The sequence below is a fragment of the Schistosoma mansoni genome, chromosome 7 (assembly GCF_000237925.1).
Source record: "Schistosoma mansoni strain Puerto Rico chromosome 7, complete genome".
NCBI classification, from domain to species: Eukaryota; Metazoa; Platyhelminthes; class Trematoda; order Strigeidida; family Schistosomatidae; genus Schistosoma; species Schistosoma mansoni.
In genome coordinates this window covers 5,681,262-5,704,651 of record NC_031501.1, presented here as the reverse complement: position 1 = coordinate 5,704,651, position 23,390 = coordinate 5,681,262, and the positions used below count along the sequence as shown (strand labels likewise).

General features: G+C 37.8%; 1 protein-coding gene and 1 non-coding gene across 2 annotated transcripts; both read right to left on the bottom strand.

The window, feature by feature from the left end:
* Window positions 1-4,759: 4,759 nt before the first annotated feature.
* Smp_139990 (hypothetical protein) lies at window positions 4,760-7,716 on the bottom strand (the record flags this gene model as incomplete). The annotated part of the gene is made up of 3 exons (XM_018798690.1): window positions 4,760-4,848; window positions 7,138-7,303; window positions 7,669-7,716. 3 exons carry the CDS (start codon window positions 7,714-7,716, stop codon window positions 4,760-4,762), a joined length of 303 nt encoding a protein of 100 aa, XP_018653607.1.
* A 7,303-nt stretch (window positions 7,717-15,019) lies between these two features.
* Window positions 15,020-15,092, bottom strand: Smp_tRNA_00394_Pseudo_TTG.1.1. Its single transcript has one exon. It is a non-coding gene (tRNA).
* Between the last annotated feature and the right edge of the window lie 8,298 nt (window positions 15,093-23,390).

The window sequence follows — 23,390 nt, the reverse complement described above, 5'->3', positions numbered from 1 at the left end:
TAGCTTCAATTGACTCACGCTTTCCAACTATGAAAATACTAAATATCCACAAAACCTCTTCTGATTATATTTGTAATATCCTAATGAGTAGAAAAGTTAGATATTCTGACGTTTCATGACTCAGTGTCAGCCACTTCTTCAGAGAATAAATAATCAAATTAACATTAATCCAAGTTTAAATAGTACAACGGAACAACATACGAATATTAGGTGCGATCAATCAATCAATCAATCAAAAAAACAGGTCTGAATAAATCAATGTCATGTGATTTGGGTCAAGGTGATTTATAAGCGACATGTATGTAAATTTGTGTGTGTGTATGTGTGCACTGTTAGTGATGAAAATGTGTTAGCCTTAAGTCTTTTTAGACCAGTTAACAAGATCATCACTTCAGAAGAGGACAAACAAAAAGAACAAAAGAATGTAATTAATATCTTACAATTTATTAATTTTCCTATGAAGATTATTAGAAGTTTATTAAAACAAGACTGTTTAGTACGTAATAATAATAATAACTCGAATGAAATGCCATGGATTGGTACTGCAGTTTTACCTTACCGTCATGGCCCAACTGAAGAACTCCAAAGGATCTTAAGACAACACAGAATTAAAGTATATTACAAAACAACGAACACATTTCGAAATACTTTAGTTCGATTGAAAGAAAAAATCCCATTCATGTTTACACAAAACTGCGTCTACAAATTAGGTTGTGTCGATTGTGATGCTTTCTATATCACGCGAAATCTTGACTCGTGCCAAAGAACATATTAGGTACAAAGAAACCTCTTAATAATCCTGTAGAACTGAATAGACTTCAAATTAAATCGACAATAGCAGTTTACGCCATTTTCAACAATCATCAAATTGATTTCAAAAATATGAAAATACTACAAAAAGGCTTTTCCAATTACAAAGATAGGAGAGTAGTTGAAGCGTTCCATATAATGCTTAATCCTACTGCTCTCAATCGAAAGGAAGGCCTTACCATACATCTTACATGGACTATCTATCCTAGTCATCTAGTCTGACATTATTTACAATTCACACAATTACATAACAAATTAAACTCTACCCTTTGTCATTATAAAGGTAACACATTTTTCATCATTAACAGTGCACACATACACACACACAAATTTACATACATATCGCTTATGCATCACCTTGACCCAAATCACATGACATTGATTTATTCAGACTGGTTTTCTGATTGATTGATCGCACCTAATATTCGTGTGTTATCCCGTTGTACTATTTAAACTTGGATTATTGTTAATTTGGTTATTTATTGTCTGAAGAAGTGGCCTACACTGAGTCACGAAACGTCGACAAATGTAATTTTTCTACCCATTACTTACATACTTACTTACGCCTGTTACCCCTCGTCGAGGAGCGTAGGCCGCTCACCAGCATTCTCCATCCAACTCTGTCCTGAGCAATTCTTTCCAGTTGCTATTCATCCTTTTCATATCTGCTTTTATTTCCCGGAGTAGTGTGATCTTTGGCCTTCCTCTTTTCCGCTTCCCTTCACCATTCCAAGTTAGGGATTGAGTCGTGATGCACATTGGTGATTTCCTTAATGTATGTCCGATCCACTTCCAACGTCTTTTTCTAATTCCCTCTTCAGCTGGAAGCTGGTTTGTCCTCTCCCATAAAACGCTGTTGCTGATGGTATCCGGCCAATGGATGTTGAGTATTTTGCGTAGACAACTATTTATAAATACTTGTACCTTCCTGATGATGGTCGTAGTAGTTCTCCACGTTTCAGCTCCATACAGTAGGACTGTCTTGACGTTCGTATTAAAGATTCTGACCTTGAAATTGGTTGAGAGTTGTTTTGAGTTCCATATGTTCTTCAATTGTAGAAATGCTGCCCTTGCTTTGCCAATCCTCGCCTTTACATCTGCATCCGATCCTCCTTGTTTATCAACGATGCTCCCCAAGTACTTGAATGTTTCCACCTCTTCCAGAGTTTCGCCATCAAGTGTGATTGGGTTGGTGTTCTCCGTGTTGCATTTGGGAATCTTGCTTTTTCCTTTGTGAATGTGGAGGCCTATTGATGCGGAGGCTGCTGCTACATTTGCTGTCTTCATCTGCATTTGTTCGTGTGTATGAGAAAGGAGGGCTAGGTCATCTGCGAAGTCCAAATCATCTAATTGGTTCTGAGCTGTCCATTGTATTCCGTATTTCCCTTCAGATGTCGAATTCTTCATAATCCAGTCAATCACTAGAAGGAAGAGGAATGGGGAGAGTAGACAGCCTTGTCTGACTACGGTCCTTACTGAAAATGCATCTGTCAGCTGTCCTCCATGCACCACTTTGCACTGTAGTCCATCGTATGAGTTTTGGATAATGTTGACAATCTTTTCAGGAACTCCATAGTGTCGAAGAAGTTTCCATAATGTTCTCCTGTCCACACTGTCAAACGCCTTCTCATAGTCAATGAAGTTGACGTATAGTGATGAGTTCCACTCAACTGATTGTTCAACGATGATCGGTAGTGTTGCAATCTGGTCTGTGCACGACCTATCCTTACGGAATCCAGCTTGTTGATCCCTAAGTTCAGCGTCTACTGCGTCTTTCATCCGATTCAGCAGCACTCTGTTGAAAACTTTTCCTGGTACTGATAACAAACTGATGCCTCTGTAGTTTTCACATTTGCTCAGATCTCCTTTCTTTGGTATCTTGATGAGATATCCTTCTTTCCAGTCCATTGGCACTTGTTCCTCTTTCCAAATCTTCTTGAATAGAAGGTGAAGCATGTTTGCAGTTATTTCAATGTCTGACTTCAGTGCTTCTGATGGTATATTGTCAGGTCCTGCCGCCTTCCCATTTTTGATTTGTCTGATGGCCATCTTGACTTCTTCGATCGTTGGTGGAGTGACATCTATAGGAAGGTCAGTGTGTGCTGCCTCGATGTTCGGTGGGTTCAATGGGGCTGGTCTATTCAGCAGTTCCTCGAAGTATTCTGCTCATCTTTTCCTCTGTTCTTGAATCTCAGTGATTGTCTTTCCTTCTTTGTCCTTGACTGGTCTCTCTGATTTGCTATATCTTCCTGCCAATTTCTTCGTTGTATCATATAGTTGTCTCATATTCCCTTCTCTTGCAGCTTTTTCCGCCGTCGTTGCTAGTTCTCCCATGTATTTCTGCTTGTCGGCTTTAATGCTTTTCTTCACTTCCCTGTTTGCTTCTGCGTAGTCTGCTTGTGCTTTGACTTTCTCTGCTCGTGTTCGGCTGTTGTTAATTGCTAGTTTCTTGTTCTTCCTTTCTTGAATTTTGTCCAGGGTTCTCATAGAGATCCATTCCTTGTGATGATGCTTCTTAGGACCAAGAACCTCCTGACACGTTGAAGTTAGTGCTTTTTTATCCCTTTCCAGTTGTCCTCCAAAGTAGTTTCTTGTTCATTTAGTAGATCCTGTAGAGCTTGGAACCTGTTATTGAGAGTTATCTTGAATTCATGGAGCTTGTCAGTATCTCGAAGGAAGGCTGTATTGAACCTTTGTAGTGCTGTTTGTCCAGTTGTCCAGTGTTTCTTTAGCTTCAGTCTCATCTTGGCCACAACCAGGTGGTGATCTGAAGCTATTTCAGCTCCTCTCCGGGTTCTCACATCCTCCATTGATCTTCGGAACTTTTTGTTGATACAGATGTGATCTATCTGGTTCTCTGTGGTTTGGTCCGGTGAGATCCATGTAGCTTTGTGTATGCGCTTGTGTGGGAATATTGTGCCGCCTATAACCAATTTGTTGAATGCACATAGGTTTGCGAGTCTCTCCCCATTTTCATTTCTCTCTCCTAATCCATGTCGTCCAATTACATCTTCATATCCTGTGTTGTCCACTCCAACTTTAGCATTTAGATCTCCCATAAGGATGGTGAGGTCCTTTCGTGAGCACTTCTCTATAATTGATTGAAGCCTTTCATAGAACTGATCTTTATCATCGTCGTTGCTATCATTGGTGGGTGCATAACATTGGATAACGTTCATTGTGATCCCTTGCTTTTTTGTTCTGAATGATGCTTTGATTATCCTGGGTCCATGAGATTCCCATCCCACAAGTGCATTTCGTGCTTTTTTGGACAGCATTAGAGCAACTCCCTGAGTGTGTGGAGCGTTTTCCCCTTCGTGACCGGAGTACAGCAGCATCTCTCCTGTACCTAGCCTTTGTTGTCCAGTTTGTGTCCAATGGGTTTCGCTGATTCCGAGTACTGCCAAGTTGTATCTCCTCATTTCCATTGCTATTTGGCTGGTCTTTCCTGTCCCCCACATTGTCCGGACGTTCCATGTACCTATAAAGAGTGTTGCTCTGGTTGTTAGAAGGTGCATCGGTCTCGTGACTTCGAAGAATTTCGGCTTTCATCATGAGACGTCATAATTATTCCTTCAATTCCCAGGGCAGAGTTTAAATGGTTTGAATTATTTTTTTCTGGTTAGCGTTTTTTTTAGCGAGTTAGCTTTTCTACGGGATGGGGTCGCTAACCCCATGCCCAACCCTCCTCCTTTACCCGGGCTTGGGACCTGCAGTAACCCCCAGAGGAGCTACAGGCTGAGTTTTTTTCTACCCATTGGGATATTACAAATATATAATATTTATTTATAACAATCTACCCAATGCTCAATTTATTCAAAATTATTAAATCAAAACTTGGTAATGATACCTATTTCTGTCAAATTTAAAGTATACAGAGCTTTGAAATTTCGAAGACCATGTTCTTTATGAAATTACGTTTCATTATAGTATATTTTGCAAAAACGCATTATAAACTAATAGATACTATTATGTGACGTTTTCCATTTTTACTGATCGGTATTACAGATTGACTTAATTTTTGTTCTTCATTTAAGCCTATTTAGATTATCACAGTATAGTAGACTCAACGAAATTCCAATTACTGAGAATGATATTAATGTTTGTGAGTGTTACACCAGATGATTGATGATGTTTTTCCATTCTGATAGCTGGAATGCTCTACCTTAGTTTTCTATTCAGAATCTAATGGATGTACATTGGTTCTGATATATAAATATGTTCTACTGTCGGATTTGGTCACAGTTTACGCTTCTGAAGACTGATCCCACCAGCCTTGAAAAGTGTGAAGACCACGATTGTGTGTCTGAGATTTGAACCCAGTACTTTCACTTTAAATGACTATTGTGTTGTCCATAGAACCACTGTTACCAGAAAACCGCCTGCTTTTGCAATTCGTATGTGTCAATATTATTAAGATTTGAATTATCTCATTGTTGATATTAAGAAATGGATTGCCATCAGTCTTTTGCTAGCATATATGCACATATTTGTTGTCAGTTGACCATTCGTTCCGTCTTTCGTAAACCTGTGGGTTAAGGTAGAGTAGGTTTGAGGACGAATTACGAATTAAGCCACCTAAGTTTTTCTGGCAATTTCATCATTCAGTTTCTATGCATTCATACTACTAGAACAACTCAAATGTGTAGTTTTCAAACTGTTCAATAAAAGTATCACCCCACTTACCAATCCAAGACAAACTTTCGACCTACAACACACACCAATTATACCCAACAAACAGATTGCCATCAATACCATCCCGATGATGAAGATAACCACTCCGATCGGTTCTATATTGACAGAATGTTAGAAAAACAAAGTGGTAAGCTAAATACAGAATCAATAGTGAACAGTCCACTTTCAAACATTACTACTAGTCATGATGATGAGAACTAACTTCCATATCAGCGGACATTAGTGATGTATTCCTTTGAATGGTTGCCGAGTTGTATTACAAATTGATCGAAGTTGAAAATGTCAATCAACAGATTTCAATACAACAATTTAAAGTTTGTGCGATCATTAAAAAAATCCAAACTTTGTGGATTCGACTTACAGGAGAGTCATGAGTGTGCACTGTCAAGACATTATACATCAAAACAATGAAATGTCTATTTCTCCGTCTGATTTATTGGTTCCCAACTTATTTCACGTTTACATAAGTCTGTTAAATGTGGTATTGAACAAGTGTTTGTTAACTACTAAAACTGGATAGTAGACTGATTACATTTTAGTAAATGGTTATGAGTGAATTTAATTATAACCATGTGTCTACAACGACTGACGAAGTGATCCGTTTATCATCTAGTAACCAGTTATTTTCTTTTTGAAAACCGTGTCTATGAATCTCTTCACATTAGAAAGCTTACACATCTTCATATTAGTAGGTCAGTGTATTACGAAAATAAAGACACTTCAGTATTTGATAGTTGACAGCTTCATTAACGAATTCCCCACCATTTCGAAAATGTTTTGAATATCTTTTTAAGCATACATCACATTCATGAAACAATTAGTAGCATTTATTTATTTATTTAAACACATAAATATTGGTACAAGGAAGCACCAGATGAGTATGCGCCGCAAAAATCTCATTTGATTTGTGTGAGGGCTGTGATACTGCTGAGATGCTCAGACTGAAGCAGGTGGTTTTCTTATGGGGCACACCCCGAGCCTTTGACCTGAAGGTCTAGTCCACAATGCAGTGGAGCATCGTGAGGAGATTCATTTCCATGGTAGCAGGTGACCAACGATTGATTCATACGTCATTTGTTCCTTCAGGATACTGGAGCCCATGTGCAACATTGTTTTGGGATGATTGTTTTCCAACTCCCCTAGGTGGACTTTCCGTGTCCACCAACCCGGTTAAAGCTCCGGACATTCGCTTTTCGTCCTCTCAATTTCGTAAACAACGATTATGCCACGAGAAGGCAGTGAGTAGGACTTCCCTGACAGAGGCTGTATACGCGTGGCCACATGAGAGCATTTCGAGAGGGAGAACGGACTCTCCCCACTCTTGGCCATACCGGGGCATTTGAGGGCAATCCAAGATTAATAGTATGCTGTTGTATGATACATAATCACTCCAATAGATTTCTGTCATCATAAATAATCCCAAATGATTAGAATATATTAAATCATTGTTCATTATTACCAATCGCATTTCGACTGATACCAACTGACTGAGAATAGTCAACCGAGTAGATTCATTTTCAATTGTTTGTGACTGAATGTTTATGAACAAATACGGTATATCAAAATAATTAAATGAATATTCACAAATATACAATCCAATAAGATTAAGTAGCTGATAAAGCTTTAACTTACGAACAATGCTAATAATATTATTCACTAATGATGTGGTATCCACGGTCATTTTACTCGAAAATAATGTTGTAATATAAGACACTAATGTACTGCTTAAAATACTTGTGACTGTCGATGAACTCCATGCAAATATCCCACCACCAATAGCGATGGCAATTGATATTGTCTATCCATAGAAAAAAAAGGAATTGATGTTACTTCCTTGGAAATGATTAACTTTATGTATGGTTATAGATGTAATAGTAGTTCACATTAACTTATTGATATTATCGACAAGCATGATCATGAAAGTTTTGTATTCAAATCACTATTCCTCGAGTTTTATGTGGTTTGTTATCGATGAATACTGTGACGATTAAGGTAAATGTTTCAGCTAAGCAGTACACGAACTGAGCTTTCGCTGTTTTTGGTGAAAATTAGATAATCTTGTAGTAAAGTTACATTGATTGAGAGTTGTGTTCAAAAATCAGTTTAATTAAGGCCCGTAAACAGTACGACAATGATGTAGAGCTAAGATGGTCACTGACTAACCGAATTGATAATTTGTACTGGATGGAATTTAAGATCATCTTCACCCATTATCGTTTAAAATAACTAAACAGTCTGACTACTGAAGATTTCCAATGTTTATTTGAAATAATGTAATATTCTGCCACAATAAAATTCGAACAACCTGATCATATAATTATTGGGGCATCTTTGAGATTTCCGTTTTAAAAGATATGAGCAGTTAATTGATCAGCAGTCTGTCATAATGCGGTGTAGTTGATTGGAACATTATTAGGAACGAAAACAAACAATGCATACTAATCAATCAGTGAATCTTCCAGTCAACAATCTGAGGAAAGATGCTTTGAATCATAACCTAACTTAGATCTCCTATTAACATTCATCATAATTGTTGTTTATAGAAGCTAATCTAGTGGCTGATTTAGTCTTAAGTAATGTAGTCTTTGTTCATGTTTATTCCTTCAGATTGATTCCATGGTGCATTTAAGTGAGATTAGGTTGCTGACCAGTGAGTATATGACTTCAATGAACTACATTTCAGTTTTAGATTTTAATTTTTTTCAGCTATCTGTATGATAGATATCATAGTCATCCTGATCATTAAAATGTATGATTGAAATTCAATGCAATGCTCTAAATACCAAACGGCAGAAATAATTTTGTTTAGATCGACGGTATTTTTCTCTGAAATACTTGGTGATTATGATAATTGAAGTTGAGGGGTATTTAAATTAGAATTGTTTAGGAGCACTACATCCTCTCGTTCGGAGTTCAGTTTTCAAAACTTAAGACAGTTATAGACGTTGCCCATTTGTTAACGCTATCTAATACTCAACGTCATAAAAAAATACTAACAACACAAGAAGACTATCAATATCAATTGACGGGCACGTGAGTTAAGCTGTTTGTAATAGATTAAACAAAATCTGCTTCAATTTGTAAACATCAAAGACAAAATCCACGAAGAACTCTGAACTGTAAAGTGAAACACCAATGTGATAAACAGTGTCATTATATTGGAGATTGTTTGTAAAACAAAACGCGAATAACTACGAATCTGGGACACTTGTTGAATGGTATATTCTTCAGTTGAATTTGTGATTCAAGAAAACCTCCATAAATTTATTGTTTAATTATCACAAAGAAGAGATTCATTAAATTTATGAAACATGGGAGTCGATATGTCATATTTTGCTGAAAAATATCAAAGAATTACTTACCAGAACTATACTATTAATTATAGTTAAAACACAACCACATACAGCCATTGTTTAGGGTAGTTGAATCTTGTCTTTTTTCGATTCCGAACACTGAGGAAGATGATATTAACGAAGATGAAAAGATGAGAGATAAGTGGATATTTTCAAGGCTATATATATATAAAGTAATGTAGTGGAAAATTAAAGAGAAATAGTTTTTCATTTCAGTCATGAACAATTGGTTACTAGAGTCAGGATAGAGAGCATATATGAAGATTAATTAAAACACTTGTCAACTATCAGTAAATCATTATCAAAATGAATCGACCCCAGCTCATATGAATAAATTTTGTTGTTTGCTGAGTCATTATTGAGGTTATGAACCCGTCAATGTTAGACCACCATTGAGAACCTGAAAGTATTTTACGTCCATCTCATCCTAGTATAGGGCTCCTGAACAGTGCTCATTCACAATCCATCACGCAGGATTCCAACCCAGGACCTTAGGTTTCACGTGAACACTTAACCTCTAAATCACTGAATTGGGATCTGATGCTGTTATTATAGCTTGAATTCGTTTCTTCAAGTAAAGTATAGTTTGAATAGAAATTATCATCACGAAGTCATTTAATCTAGAAAATCACTGAAATCGATTAGTTGATCCAGTTTCATGATAGAAGTCACTTCCTTATGAAATAGTGTCTATATAGAATAATCTGACCGTAAAATTACCCTGAGTTTTCTAGTGACCTATCGAGGTTATGGTGGGATGTTTTGAGCTGTTCAGTTAGTCAAATACGGAGGGGAACAATAACACACTGATTATGTTGTATTAGAGGTGTGTTATTTAGTGAACTGATTGAATTTCGTAAAATGTGTACTTTCGGACTTAAACCCAGTGGAATAAATATGTTGTGCTAATGAGAGATGTAAACATCATGGATTTAGTGTTGTATGAAATGGTTGCTGAGAATTCATTCAATGAAACTGTACAGGAATCATATGCTGAATAGTTCCCAATGATTAACTAATATCAATTCGTGATGAAACTTTGGTTCGAAGTACGAGAATGATTTGTACAGAGTATACGTTTATAACTAAGTAATATTATTTTCGTAGTAGAACAGTAGCGAATAAGAAGTATATCTTCTAATGTTCTCCATTTGTTCGACAGTAATTTCAAGATTACAATACAAATGTATTACGGAATTGAGTAGGTTAGTTTATATAATTCAACTCTATGTAAGATTCCTGCTAATTAGGATCAAATGATGATGAATATGTGGTCAAAACTTTGCTTTGATGCTGAAACGTTTAGATAAACTTTGTTCACTAAAGCTAACATTGTGAATACAGAAATTATCAATACAGAAATAATTGATTGGACAGTGTTTGGAGATCAGCAATCCTTGATGGTATTTTCTTCGACAAACGAATATGAATTAAGGAGTTATTGAACCACTAAAACTAAGCAGCGATCAACTTCTAGCTCATTTCGTGTTGGAACTTATTGAGATAGAGAATTTACAGTACAACACAGCGTTAAAGCCACAAACATCAGGTCTTATGAAGAGTATTTCGTCTTCAAACTATTGGTTTCCACTTCAATGGTCACATTTCTAACGTTAGTTGATTAACAGTGTAACACTGGGAGCAAGCAACACCATCAGTGAGTAACCATCGTATTACACACTTTCCCATTAGAATCTCAGCAAAAGTATTCTTGTGCGTATGACGTCATTCATACAAAACTCATGGCTATATCTTAACTACACTTTCTATCATTGTGATAAACTATTCATGATGTTACTTTTATTTAAACGAAATAAATATTAAGACATTACGGAGGAAAATTTTGCTTCTAAAATCTGGGCGACTGGATTTTAAATAGATCTAACGTTTCCCTTAACAATCTGGTTCAAGCTTTTCTCAGGTTATATAACAATAAGTGACTGAGATTTCACAAATATAATTTTTCCCCTTAGTGTCTTATCTGAACCCAACGCCCAATTAATGTAAAACTTTCGTTCAAGTTTTGATGGAAGTTCTTACATATTGTTAGTAAGCTAATAATCTGATAAGATAACCGAAAAGTGGAAAAACAAATGCAGAAATGGGAACTTACAATATTAGACTTCACAGAAAGGTCAAATATGCACCTCACGTCTTCACTTTATGTTGAAGTAGTGAACAATGATGGTTAACAGCACACAGCTAGAAATGATGTCACCAAAAAAACCAGTGTCCTTTTTTTAACTCAGAAGTAAACGAATAATATTTCGTTCTTTTTGATCTTAATGAGGTCAATATAATTAAAAGGGGTGATGTAATAATAAAATGGATATCATAAATGTGAATATGAAAATACTGGTACTACACACAACACAATTGTGTTAAAATACTTGTGTGTATATGCGCATCGGTGAAGTTCTTTCCCTTTGTTTCATTATCAGTTTATTTAATTCTAGCCTATTTGTAGACAGATCATTTTTTATGACAATTAAGGTCACTTTTGTTTAAACATTAGGTTCAAAGAAAATATTGTCTAGTGAATTATACATCTCGAATGGTGTGAAACGTCATAGCAACCAATCAATTTACAACTCTTTTGGTGATTTGTAGATTATTACAATAAACTTTGACTATCGTGTTTGTTTAGTTTATTTTTTTCGTCTCGCTTTTCTATTTTAAAGAACCAGTTTGAACTCTTTAGACTTCAAATTCAACTTAATATTGTTTGTTTGAATCTTCCCATTGATGTTTTTAGGACTGCAACTTACTTACTTACTTACTTACTTACTTACGCCTGTTACTCCCAATGGAGCATAGGCCGCCGACCAGCTTTCTCCAACCCACTCTGTCCTGGGCCTTCTTTTCTAGTTCTTTCCAGTTCTTGTTCATTCTTCTCATGTCTGTCTCTATTTCTCGGCGTAATGTGTTCTGTGGTCTTCCTCTTCTCCTTCGACCTTCAGGATTCCATGTGAGGGCTTGTCTTGTGACACAATCAGGTGATTTCCTCAAAGTGTGCCCAATCCACTTCCAGCGCTTCTTCCTGATTTCTTCCTCCGCTGGAATCTGGTTTGTTGTCTCCCACAGTAACTTGTTGCTGATAGTGTCTGGCCATCTGATCCGAAGCATCTTACGTAGACAGCTGTTAATAAACACTTGTATCTTCTGGATAATGGCTTTCGTAGTTCTCCACGTCTCTGCCCCATACAGAAGAACTGTCTTCACATTTGTATTGAAAATTCTAACCTTGGTGTTGGTTGACAATTGTTTTGAGTTCCAGATGTTCCTCAGTTGTAGGTATGCTGCTCTTGCTTTGCCGATCCGCGCCCTCACATCTGCATCTGATCCACCGTGTTCATCAATGATGCTGCCCAGATATGTAAAGATTTCCACATCCTCCAAAGCTTCTCCGTCAAGTGTAATTTGATTGGTGCATATTGTATTGTATCGGAGAGTCTTGCTTTTCCCTTTGTTTATATTGAGACCTACTACTGCTGAGGCTGCTGCTACACTGGTCGTTTTCTCCTGCATTTGTTGTTGCGTTTGTGATAAAAGAGCCAGATCATCCGCGAAGTCTAAATCGTCAAGCTGCATCCTGCCTGTCCACTGTATCCCGTGCATTCCTCCAGATGTTGACGTCTTCATAATCCAGTCGATCACCAGGAGAAAGAGAAAGGGTGAGAGTAGGCAACCTTGCCTAACACCGGTCTTTACCTCGAACGAGTCGGTGAGTTGTCCCCAGTGGACGATTTGGCAGTTTAGTCCATCATAGGAGTTCCGTATGATGTTGACTATCTTCTCAGGCACGCCGTAGTGTCGAAGAAGCTTCCATAGTGTCGTCCTGTCCACGCTATCAAATGCCTTCTCGTAGTCGATGAAGTTGATGTACAGTGATGAATTCCATTCGATTGATTGTTCCACAATGATACGTAGAGTTGCGATTTGATCTGTGCACGATCTATCTTTACGAAATCCAGCTTGTTGATCTCGAAGTTGAGCGTCCACGGAATCCTTCATCCTGTTTAACAATACTCTGTTGAAGACTTTTCCTGGTATTGAGAGAAGACTGATGCCCCTGTAGTTGTCGCACTTGCTAAGATCGCCTTTCTTTGGTATCTTGATGAGAAGTCCTTCTTTCCAGTCTGTTGGTACATGTTCTTCGTCCCAAATCTTACTGAAGAGGATGTGGAGTATCTTGGCAGTTGCTGTTACATTTGCTTTCAGTGCCTCTGCCGGGATGTTGTCTGGTCCCGCTGCTTTGCCACTCTTGATTTGTCTAATGGCCATGCTGATCTCTTCAATTGTTGGTGGGCCAACATCGATTGGGAGGTCTGTGGGTGCTGCTTCGATGTTGGGTGGGTTCAGTGGAGCTGGTCGATTCAAGAGTTCTTTGAAGTGTTCTACCCACCTGTTTCGTTGTTCTTCAATATCGTTGATTACTTTGCCTTCCTTGTTTTTCACTGGTCTTTCTGGTTGACGGTAATTTCCAGCAAGTTTCTTTGTTGTATCATACAGTTGTCTCATGTTTCCCTCTCTTGCAGCCTTTTCCGCTGTCATCGCTAAATCTTCCACATATTTACGTTTGTCGGTCCTGATGCTCCTCTTCACTTGCTTGTTTGCCTCTGTGTATTCGGCTTGTGCCTTGGCTTTTTCTGCTCTGGTTCGGCTGATATTGATTGCTACCTTCTTGTTCCTCCTTTCTTCAATTTTATCCAGTGTACCAACAGTGATCCATTCCTTGTGATGGTGCTTCTTTTGGCCCAGAACCTCCTGACATGTTGAAACGATTGCCTCCTTGATACCTTTCCAGCTGCTCTCTATGGTGGTTCCCTCTCCATTGAGTAGGTCATGAAAGGCCTCGAACCTGTTGCTGAGGGCTATGTTAAATTCGTTGAGTTTGTCAGCATCTCGAAGAAAGGCCGTATTAAACTTTTGTGATGTTGTCCGCGCCGTTGTCCACTGCTTCTTGAGTTTTAGTTTCATCTTGGCAACCAGCAAATGATGATCGGATGCTATACCAGCTCCTCTTCTGGTTCTCACATCCTCCATCGTCCTCCTGAAATTTTTGTTGATGCAGACATGGTCGATTTGATTCTGTGTAGTGTGATCCGGTGAAATCCAAGTGGCTTTGTGTATGTTTTTGTGTGGGAATATGGTGCCACCTATGACCAGTTTATTGAAGGCATATAGGTTTGCAAATCTCTCACCATTTTCGTTCCTTTCTCCCAGTCCATGTTGTCTCATGACGTCTTCGTATCCAGTGTTGTCCATTCTAGCCTTGGCATTGAGATCTCCCATTAGAATGGTCAGGTCCTTGGTTGGGCACTTCTCGAAGATTGACTGCAGCCTATCGTAGAATTGGTTTTTAGCGTCTTCATCGTAGTCGTTGGTCGGCGCATAGCATTGGATGATGTTCATTGTAATGCCCTCTCTCTTTGTTTTGAAGGAGGCTTTGATGATCCTCGGTCCATGAGATTCCCATCCTATAAGTGCATTTTGTGCTTTTCTAGACAGCATCAGTGCCACTCCTTGTGTATGTGGGGCATTTTCTTCTTCATGACCGGAGTATAACAGAAGTCCCCCTGAAGACAGTCGTTGTTGTCCAACCTGCGTCAAATGTGTTTCGCTGATTCCAAGCACCTCCAGGTTGTATTTTCTCATTTCTGCAGCAATTTGAAAGACTCTTCCGGTTTCCCACATTGTCCGGACATTCCATGTACCTATAAAAATTGTCGCTCTGGTTGTAAGAAGGTTCATCGGCCTCATGACTTCCGAAGGAACTCGGCTTTCATCATGAGACGTTATAATTATTCCTTCTACTCCCAGGGCAGAGTTTAATTTGTTTGATTAATTATTTTCTGGTTAGCGTTATTTTAGCGAGTTGATTTTCTACGGGATGGGGTCGCTAACCCCATGCCCAACCCTCCTCCTTTACCCGGGCTTGGGACCGGCAGTAGCCCCTGGAGGAGCTACAGGCGGAGTTAGGACTGCAACTGGTCAGTCTCTAATTGGCATATATGCATACTATGCGTATCACATCGATATAGCCTAAATTCACAAGCGTGGTAAGCAAAGACGGATAGTGGCTAACAGTGGAATTCAGGACGCGCGTTTCGTCCTATTTGGGACTCGTCAGCTGGATGTACCTGCATCTCAGAGTTGATGTTCTCTCTTGGACTCGAACCCAGTACCATTCGCTTCAAACGCCATCGCGTTATCCACTCGGCCACTGAGTCCTGATAGCCACTTGCTTGTGCGATGGGGTGAAGTTTAAATTCAACTTAGTATTGTTTGTTTGAATCTTCCCATCGATTTGTTAGGACTGCAACTGGTCAGTCTCTAATTGGCATATGTGCATACTGTGCGTATTGCCTCGATACAGCCTTAATTCACAAGCATGGTAAGCAGAAATGGATAGTTTGCTGAAATTTTCTTCAAACTACTCATCGTTTATTCATATAGGTTAATGGAGACTACGGAATTTTATTGAGGTCACTAACCTATTTCAAGTCAGACAACCATTAAAAACCTGAACGTACTGGGTTTTTGTTTTGTCAGGGTATGGGACTCCGACTCAGTGCGCATCTATGGCATAGCAACTGAGAGTTAAATCTGGGATCTGGTTATCGCTCTCGAGACCTAAATAAGTGTGATTACTACATAACTTGGTCCTCTTAAGAAAATACACTTGAATGTTGTAAGTTATTGAGGTAGGAAAATAACTGACGCATACTTGTATACTTGTATAAATTACCTGGAAGGTTTTTTTGTTTTTTCAACCCTTCATTTTATGTTTCTCTCATAAGTACTAAAAACATCAGAAAACCCTTACATCATCTTTCAATTCTCATCAGACTGAGGACGTATCCTTATCTATAGATAGGTAGCTTTGGTTTGTTTAATAGCAAAAACTAATATTGTTTCCTACTGTTATACTGCATTGATAGTTAAAATAACTTAATAAGCGATCACGTAATGTAATACTTGACACTTGTGTGGACTGTTTCAGAGAATAATGTTGCCTTCATTGACTAGTCACTGAATGATTCCCGATATGATATTCTCCTTCTTCTTAGCAACAAATGAATTGAATCAATCAAATGTGATATGCATTGGTGGTGTAAGTGACTAGATATCGCGCACCGACAAACAGCATCGATTTCTTCAAGATTGCAGATAACCCTTGCTAACGAGTTCAGACTATCACAAAGCCTAGGTAGACCGTTTGCTATAGGTTACTTGCAACCACATTACAGTATAGTTACTAGATAATTCATATATATATGAAGAATTCACGATGAAAGTAGAAACGAAGATGTATTATTTCAAGAGAACAACTAAAATCTTTCATGGAATAGTTTAAATTTACAATATTTACATATACATACGTAGTACATAAAAGTATTCACATTTCTTTTTGCAATATTTTAAAATTATCGCTAATGTCTAACTTCGAGAGATATTTCTCTGAATTCTAGTGAGAAGCCGTGACAAGTGGAGTACAACTGTGTCGTGTGTGAGGCACTTACCAGCCGAAGACAATGTAAGATGTTCACGTGACATAGTGGGCTGGTTGGATTAGACATTAACACCGTCGGATTCCGGTCCAGTGATCTAGAGGTTAAGCGTCTGTCAGCGGGACCTAATGTTATGGGTTGGAATCCTGCATAAGGGATTGTGAAAATACATTGTTCAGGAGCCCCATACTAGGAAGAGAGAGACGTCTGGTGCTTCCAGTTCTTCAATGACGGTCCAACATTGATCGGTTCATGGTCTAACTTATTTTAAAACTATCAACATCTGTTGTTTTGTCGTTACATTTAATTTCGTCAAATACGAGTTTTTTTTCTAAAATTGTACGCACAGACAGTTTTGTTAAACTCAACCAACGCAAAATTATTCAGGTAATAAATCTGTAACTGGAACACTTAAGGAGCTTAAGACCTTAGATAATTGCACCAAGACAAGAAATCAACAGTTGCTATAAGTTTCTCAAAAGCTTCTCTTAAGTTTCACTAACAATCTTAGTATCTCAGTCTGGATATCTGTTTGACAAGGGAAGTATATCAACAAATTGAATTTCGTTATTTTGATTGATCAGTTTGTTATCATCATGTAGTAGTCATCATACTGCAGATAACTGAGACTTCTTTAGTCATTGTGAAAAACATTAGTTTTCTGTACCTTCCAAAACAACAAATACTGACACAATTCATTAACATGTCTTAAGTAACAAAGTACAAAACCAGTTTATTCAAAAGACTGTAAATCGTCAATAAGTCATCTCTCATGCTTTTGAAATAAATTAAAGGCACATTAATTTGTCATAGATATACACTGATAAATGTCATTTTAAGTTTATTGTAGAGCATATGGAATTAAGTTGTGAAACAATAACAATAAGGAATTATCCTTGAAAAAGCTTGGACCAGATTGCCGGGCGAAACGTTGGATTTACTTCAAATTCATTCGCTGAGATTTTACAAATATATTATTCCTATTTAGTGTCTTACTTCAACTCGGCGCTCAAATACTGTGAAACTATTCGCTCTAATTTAGACGAAAGTTCTTATATAAATAACAATAATCGTAGCAGATTTTCATCTGCTTACGACATAGAAATAAATATACTGGTCATTTTTGAATAACACAGTGTACATGCTTTACTTTACACCATCAGAAAGGTTCTCATCAATGAAGATTGATAAATGAGTGATAAGTATCAAAGACGTTTTCGTAAGGTTGAGTATTTATTTGTTAGAAGACAGTGACAAAATGCCGAAGATTAGTTGAAGTTAGATATGTTGATCTTTGGATCCTTTCTCAGTTGTCTAGAAGTTAGTATCTTGCGCACACGATCATGAGTTCCTGGTTGTGGATACGGGGATGTGCAATGCCTAGGCGGCCCGCTCTAAGGTGAAACGTCAGTCAATGCTTTCACATTTTTAACGTTCGTCCAGGTTAGTTCGGTTCGTAATATCGATGAAAATGTATTTGAGTGGCTAAGTAATTCATTATCAAAACAAATAGTCTGGAAATTTTACTGCATAATTTAAATATACAGTAAGCCACTGAGCGTGTAGAAACACAATCAGTAGAACAGGTTCAGAACATCCATACCCACTTATATATGAGGTGTCTAAAATTAGTACTAACCCTTCTGTAAAATTCGTATCTTAAAATCAGGTTGCCATAGAACGACAGAATTATAAATTGCTCATAAAATCCTTAACTTAAAACAATTTGTTCGTCATTTTTCAGAATGACGCTTGATTGACGCGAACCCATATCACAAAGATAACAAAAAATACATATTCACTTTTCTTCCACGTTGTTGTTGATGAATGATAACGAATAAAAATCTTGGCTCAGTTGCTTTCTCATATTTAACCTCAATTTACCATCACTCCTCATTTTATACGCTATTAGACCTGTAACACACTCTGGGGAGATGTTTAAGAATGACGATTGGAGTAGGCTAGAACTTGTTTCTTACGTATTGAAGCCAACTACGTTAGGTACAGTTAAGGAATCTACACTCTGCAACTGCCAGATATCGATTTTTTTGGAGAACTTAGGAATATTTGGAATCAAATAAAGCTCTGAAGTCAATGGTTTCTAAATATGATCATGAGTTGTTTTAAATGAAACAAATCAAACGAAATTATTCATAAAAACCAGAGTAATGCTTCAGCAGAACTATGACCTTCAATTTTTTCCCTAAACCTGACAAATACACCAACTTTTTTCTGTCTGTTCATTATATTCGGTCAACTGTCATAATAAAACTCTGTGGATTGTAAGGACGGCCCGTCGGTAGACTCTTGGAAGCCCTAAGAAGCCCAGGAAGAGCCGCAGACATTCCATCCAATCAGGGCTAGGGGAATGTTCTAGAAATGCCAACGTGGAGCTTCTCCATTGGATGGATTAGTTTGGTACCCATGTGCTTATTGGTTGACCTAAATGATAATTTACTTTCAGCCAAAAACTATAAATACACGAGATTTCTGTGCTATATTTTGACACTGTTCGGGGCAATAAACTTCCTGCTTACCAGTCTTTGTCTTCTCTCTTTTGCGACGTTGCGGGTTCTATCGTTCAAGTAGTCAAGTAGTTCGCGGCATATTAAGAATCAAGGCTCTAGATATAACAACTGGCGACGGGTTAATTTATCAAGATGTCTATTACCTTTGACCAATTTGAAGTTTTTCTAGAGCGCCATGAAAAACGGCTTGAACAATTCCAGATGCGCATACTCGAAAAACTAACCCAGCAGATGAACCTCAATAAGAATGGACTTACAGATGTTTCTGCCAAATCGCATGCTGATTGTATCATTGATTCCATTCACGAATTTCATTTTGATGGTGTTGCTGGTGTAACATTTGAATCTTGGTACAAGAAATATGAAGATGTTTTTAATGTCGACCTAGAAACTTTTGATGATGCCGCCAAGGTCAGGGTGCTACTACGAAAGCTGGGTACCATTGAACATGAACGATATACTAATTACATTCTGCCCAAGAACCCAAGAGACATTTCATTCGAAGAAACAGTTAAAATTTTGTCGCAAATTTTCGGTGAACAGTCTTCCTTGTTCAATATTCGATATCAGTGCTTGAAAATAGTAAAAGCCGGCAATGATGACTGGGTGCAACATGCTAGCATAATAAATCGCGAATGTGAGCGCTTTAAACTATCGGCAATGACAGAAGACCAATTCAAATGTCTTGTTTTCGTATGCAGCTTGCAATCTTCAGAAGACGCCGACATTAGAACCAGAATTCTAAGCAAAATTGAACAGTGCCCAAATATCACCCTTCAAGAGGTGACTACTGAATGTCAGCATCTGGTGAACTTGAAGCATGACACTTCAATGGTAGAAAATAATGGTCGACTACCTTATGTACAGGCAGTAAGTGGGAAGAAAGATTCCTATATGCAAAAGCAGAACACAACCATTAAGAAGCCTCCATCCGCATGTTGGTTTTGCGGAGAGCTGCATTACAAAAGGTTCTGCCCATACAAAAACTACCGGTGCACTAGATGTCAGCTCAAAGGACATAAAGAAACATGTTGTAAGAAGAAGATGCACCGTCGCTCATCGAGTGTTCATTACCGAAGACGTAAGAACTGTTCATCAACCAATAGAATAATGGTAGCACATACCAGAACAGAACATAATCGAAGAAAATATGTGACCTTAGAGATTAATGGACGCCGCGCCCGTCTACAGCTTGACACTGCTTCAGATATTTCACTTATCAGTCGCAAAACATGGAGTCATATTGGCAAACCCTTGGTGCTCCCTACAACTCAGTTAGCACACAGTGCATCTGGAGGAAAGTTAAATATTGTTGGGGAGATATACTGTCCAGTTAAAAAAGGGAATGTACAGAAGAATGTGAAAGTATATCTCACGGAAAGCCCAGGACTCGACTTATTGGGACTTGATCTAATAGAAACTCTTAAGCTAGCAGATCATTCTATTAATAGCATCTGCAGACGAGTGACTATTGACAACTCCTCAAGGTGTAACCAGAAAAGTACCGTGCCGCAAAGACATCACAACGTTTTTAAAGAAGAATTGGGAGAATGTACGAAGGCCAAAGCCTTGTTAATCCTCAAACCTGGTGCTACTCCCGTTTTTCGACCCAAAAGACCTGTGCCCTACGCAGCTCTACCGATGGTTGAACAAGAGATAGAACGACTTCAAAAATTGGGTGTCATTGAGCCAGTGAATTTCTCAGAATGGGCTGCACCTATAGTGGTAGTAAAGAAGACTAATGGTAGCATCCGTTTATGTGCCGATTACTCAACCGGGCTAAACGAAGCCCTAGAAACTCATCAGTATCCACTACCCCTACCTGAAGATCTTTTTGCTAAGCTGAATGGTGGTAAGCTCTTTGCAAAGTTAGATTTATCGGAAGCTTATTTACAAATTCCGGTTGCTGATGAATGTAAAAATCTGCTCACCATAAACACACACAAGGGCCTATTCAGGTATAATCGACTACCTTTTGGAGTCAAGACGGCCCCATCTATATTTCAGCAAGTGATGGATACTATGCTACAGGATGTTCCAGGTGCTGCAGCCTATCTGGATGATATAATAATTATGGGAGTAGATAAAATAGACTTAGAAAAGAAGCTCGACCAGGTGCTGTCGCGAATAGCCGAATATGGATTTCGACTGCGTGCAGAGAAATGTAACTTTTGTATGAAAAAGGTACTTGTAAAGTATCAAGACGGTCAGAAATGGGAACCAGGTGTCATAGTACGGCGTATCGGGAAAGTACTTTATTTAGTCCGTGGAAGGGACGGAAAATGTACCAGACATATGAATCAGATAAAAAGGGATCATAGGACAGCAGCAGTAGACACACAAGTACCGTTCCACATTCTGGTGGAGAAAGGCCCGAAAGAAGGCCGCAACCAACGACTAGAAAAACTTAAGAGTGAGAGCGCGCAGCCAATAAGGGTGATGAACAGAAAAACGAGAACAACAACAATGCTTCAAGAAAATCCAAAAAGAAATTCATACGTCACAGACTTCAAAGGGGGAGGTGTAAGGACGGCCCGTCGGTAGACTCTTGGAAGCCCTAAGAAGCCCAGGAAGAGCCGCAGACATTCCATCCAATCAGGGCTAGGGGAATGTTCTAGAAATGCCAACGTGGAGCTTCTCCATTGGATGGATTAGTTTGATACCCATGTGCTTATTGGTTGACCTAAATGATAATTTACTTTCAGCCAAAAACTATAAATACACGAGATTTCTGTGCTATATTTTGACACTGTTCGGGGCAATAAACTTCCTGCTTACCAGTCTTTGTCTTCTCTCTTTTGCGACGTTGCGGGTTCTATCGTTCAAGTAGTCAAGTAGTTCGCGGCATATTAAGAATCAAGGCTCTAGATATAACAGGATAACGCGGTGGCGTTTGAAGCGAATGGTACTGGGTTCGAGTCCAAGAGTGAACATCAACTCTGAGATGCAGGTACATCCAGCTGACGAGTCCCAAATAGGACGAAACGCGCGTCCTGAATTCCACTGTTAGCCACCATCCGTCTTTGCTTACCATGCTTGTGAATTTAGGCTATATCGATGTGATACGCATAGTATGCATATATGCCAATTAGAGACTGACCAGTTGCAGTCCTAAAAACATCAATGGGAAGATTCAAACAAACAATACTAAGTAAATTAAAACTCTATATCTTCTTGGAAATGTATAATCCCACCTTTTTTGTGTCTTCGAGGCTAAAATTATGAAACGTACTGCAGAATATTTGTGTATTAGGTATATTCACTATAAACATAAGAGTATAATTTTCTCTAACTGACATGAAGGAAGCTGTCATATTTATGAGAGGTTTTTTATATAAGTTATCATTTTATACTTCTCTGTTACTTTAGTATAAATATGTTTATCCTAGAATACTATGATTCCTATTGAATCATTGTAGGACTCGTCAGTGGTTTTTATAATCAACGTCAATGTCTTAAGTGCTTTACAGATGAAGTAGTGGAAACTAACCACTAAACATGTTACCACAATTTAGTGTACTGTATATTTGTTAGAGTATATTGAATAATGACCATAAAACGATTTGATTTAATCATCTGTAAGTTATCCTAGTGTTTTCAGAAGTTAATTTGTTAAAAATGTTCTTCACCGTAGCTATCAAAAGTAGAGTATTTTAAAGACGATTAAGTTACTTAGTAACAAAACTGTTACGAAGAAAGTGTAAATAATTTATCATGTAATGTAAACATATATTAAGCTATTAAGGTAAGATTTTCAGTTGAGTTTGAGTATATAATCCCTACCTATGCATACATATACCTAAAACACATTTCATAAGTCCAAACAACCTGTAAATATTATTTGTGGTTTAATAGAATTAGAGATTAACAACTATGGTTTATTCATTTAGTTATCTTTTGAATACAGCCTTGTTTGAATCGTATTCATACTACATACTTTGAATGCATTCAATGTTCATTAGTAGTAGCCTCAAAAGTTCTCAACTCAAACAATGTATATCTTTGCTTGTCCACGTTATTCATTGTTTTATGAAAAAAATAACTAGTTAATCATAAACTTTATTAGGTGAAGCTATCTAGGGGTACTTAAACTTATTATCCTTAGTTAAAATCGCACTTTAGCCTGCTATTCATAACGAATTATAATCTTTCAGACGTGTACTTTTGTTGTAAGTTTTTTGTTGTTGTAAATAATGTTCTTAATTGCACTTGAAGATCGAAACATGTATTATTAACATGAAATTATACATACAGCTCATCAATTGATACTAACAGGTATGTAAACAGGAACTAGAATGTGTTGTAAACTGATAGTAATTATTCAATAAAAAACACAATGGATCTTCGTTTTTCACTTCATCTTATTCCAAAGCGATCATATTATAAAATCAAATCGGATGAGATTACTAAGGATTGGAAATAAAATCATAAAGTTTGTTATATCCAATGATTAACTAATACATATTTTCAGAAGGGGTTTTTGTAGAGGT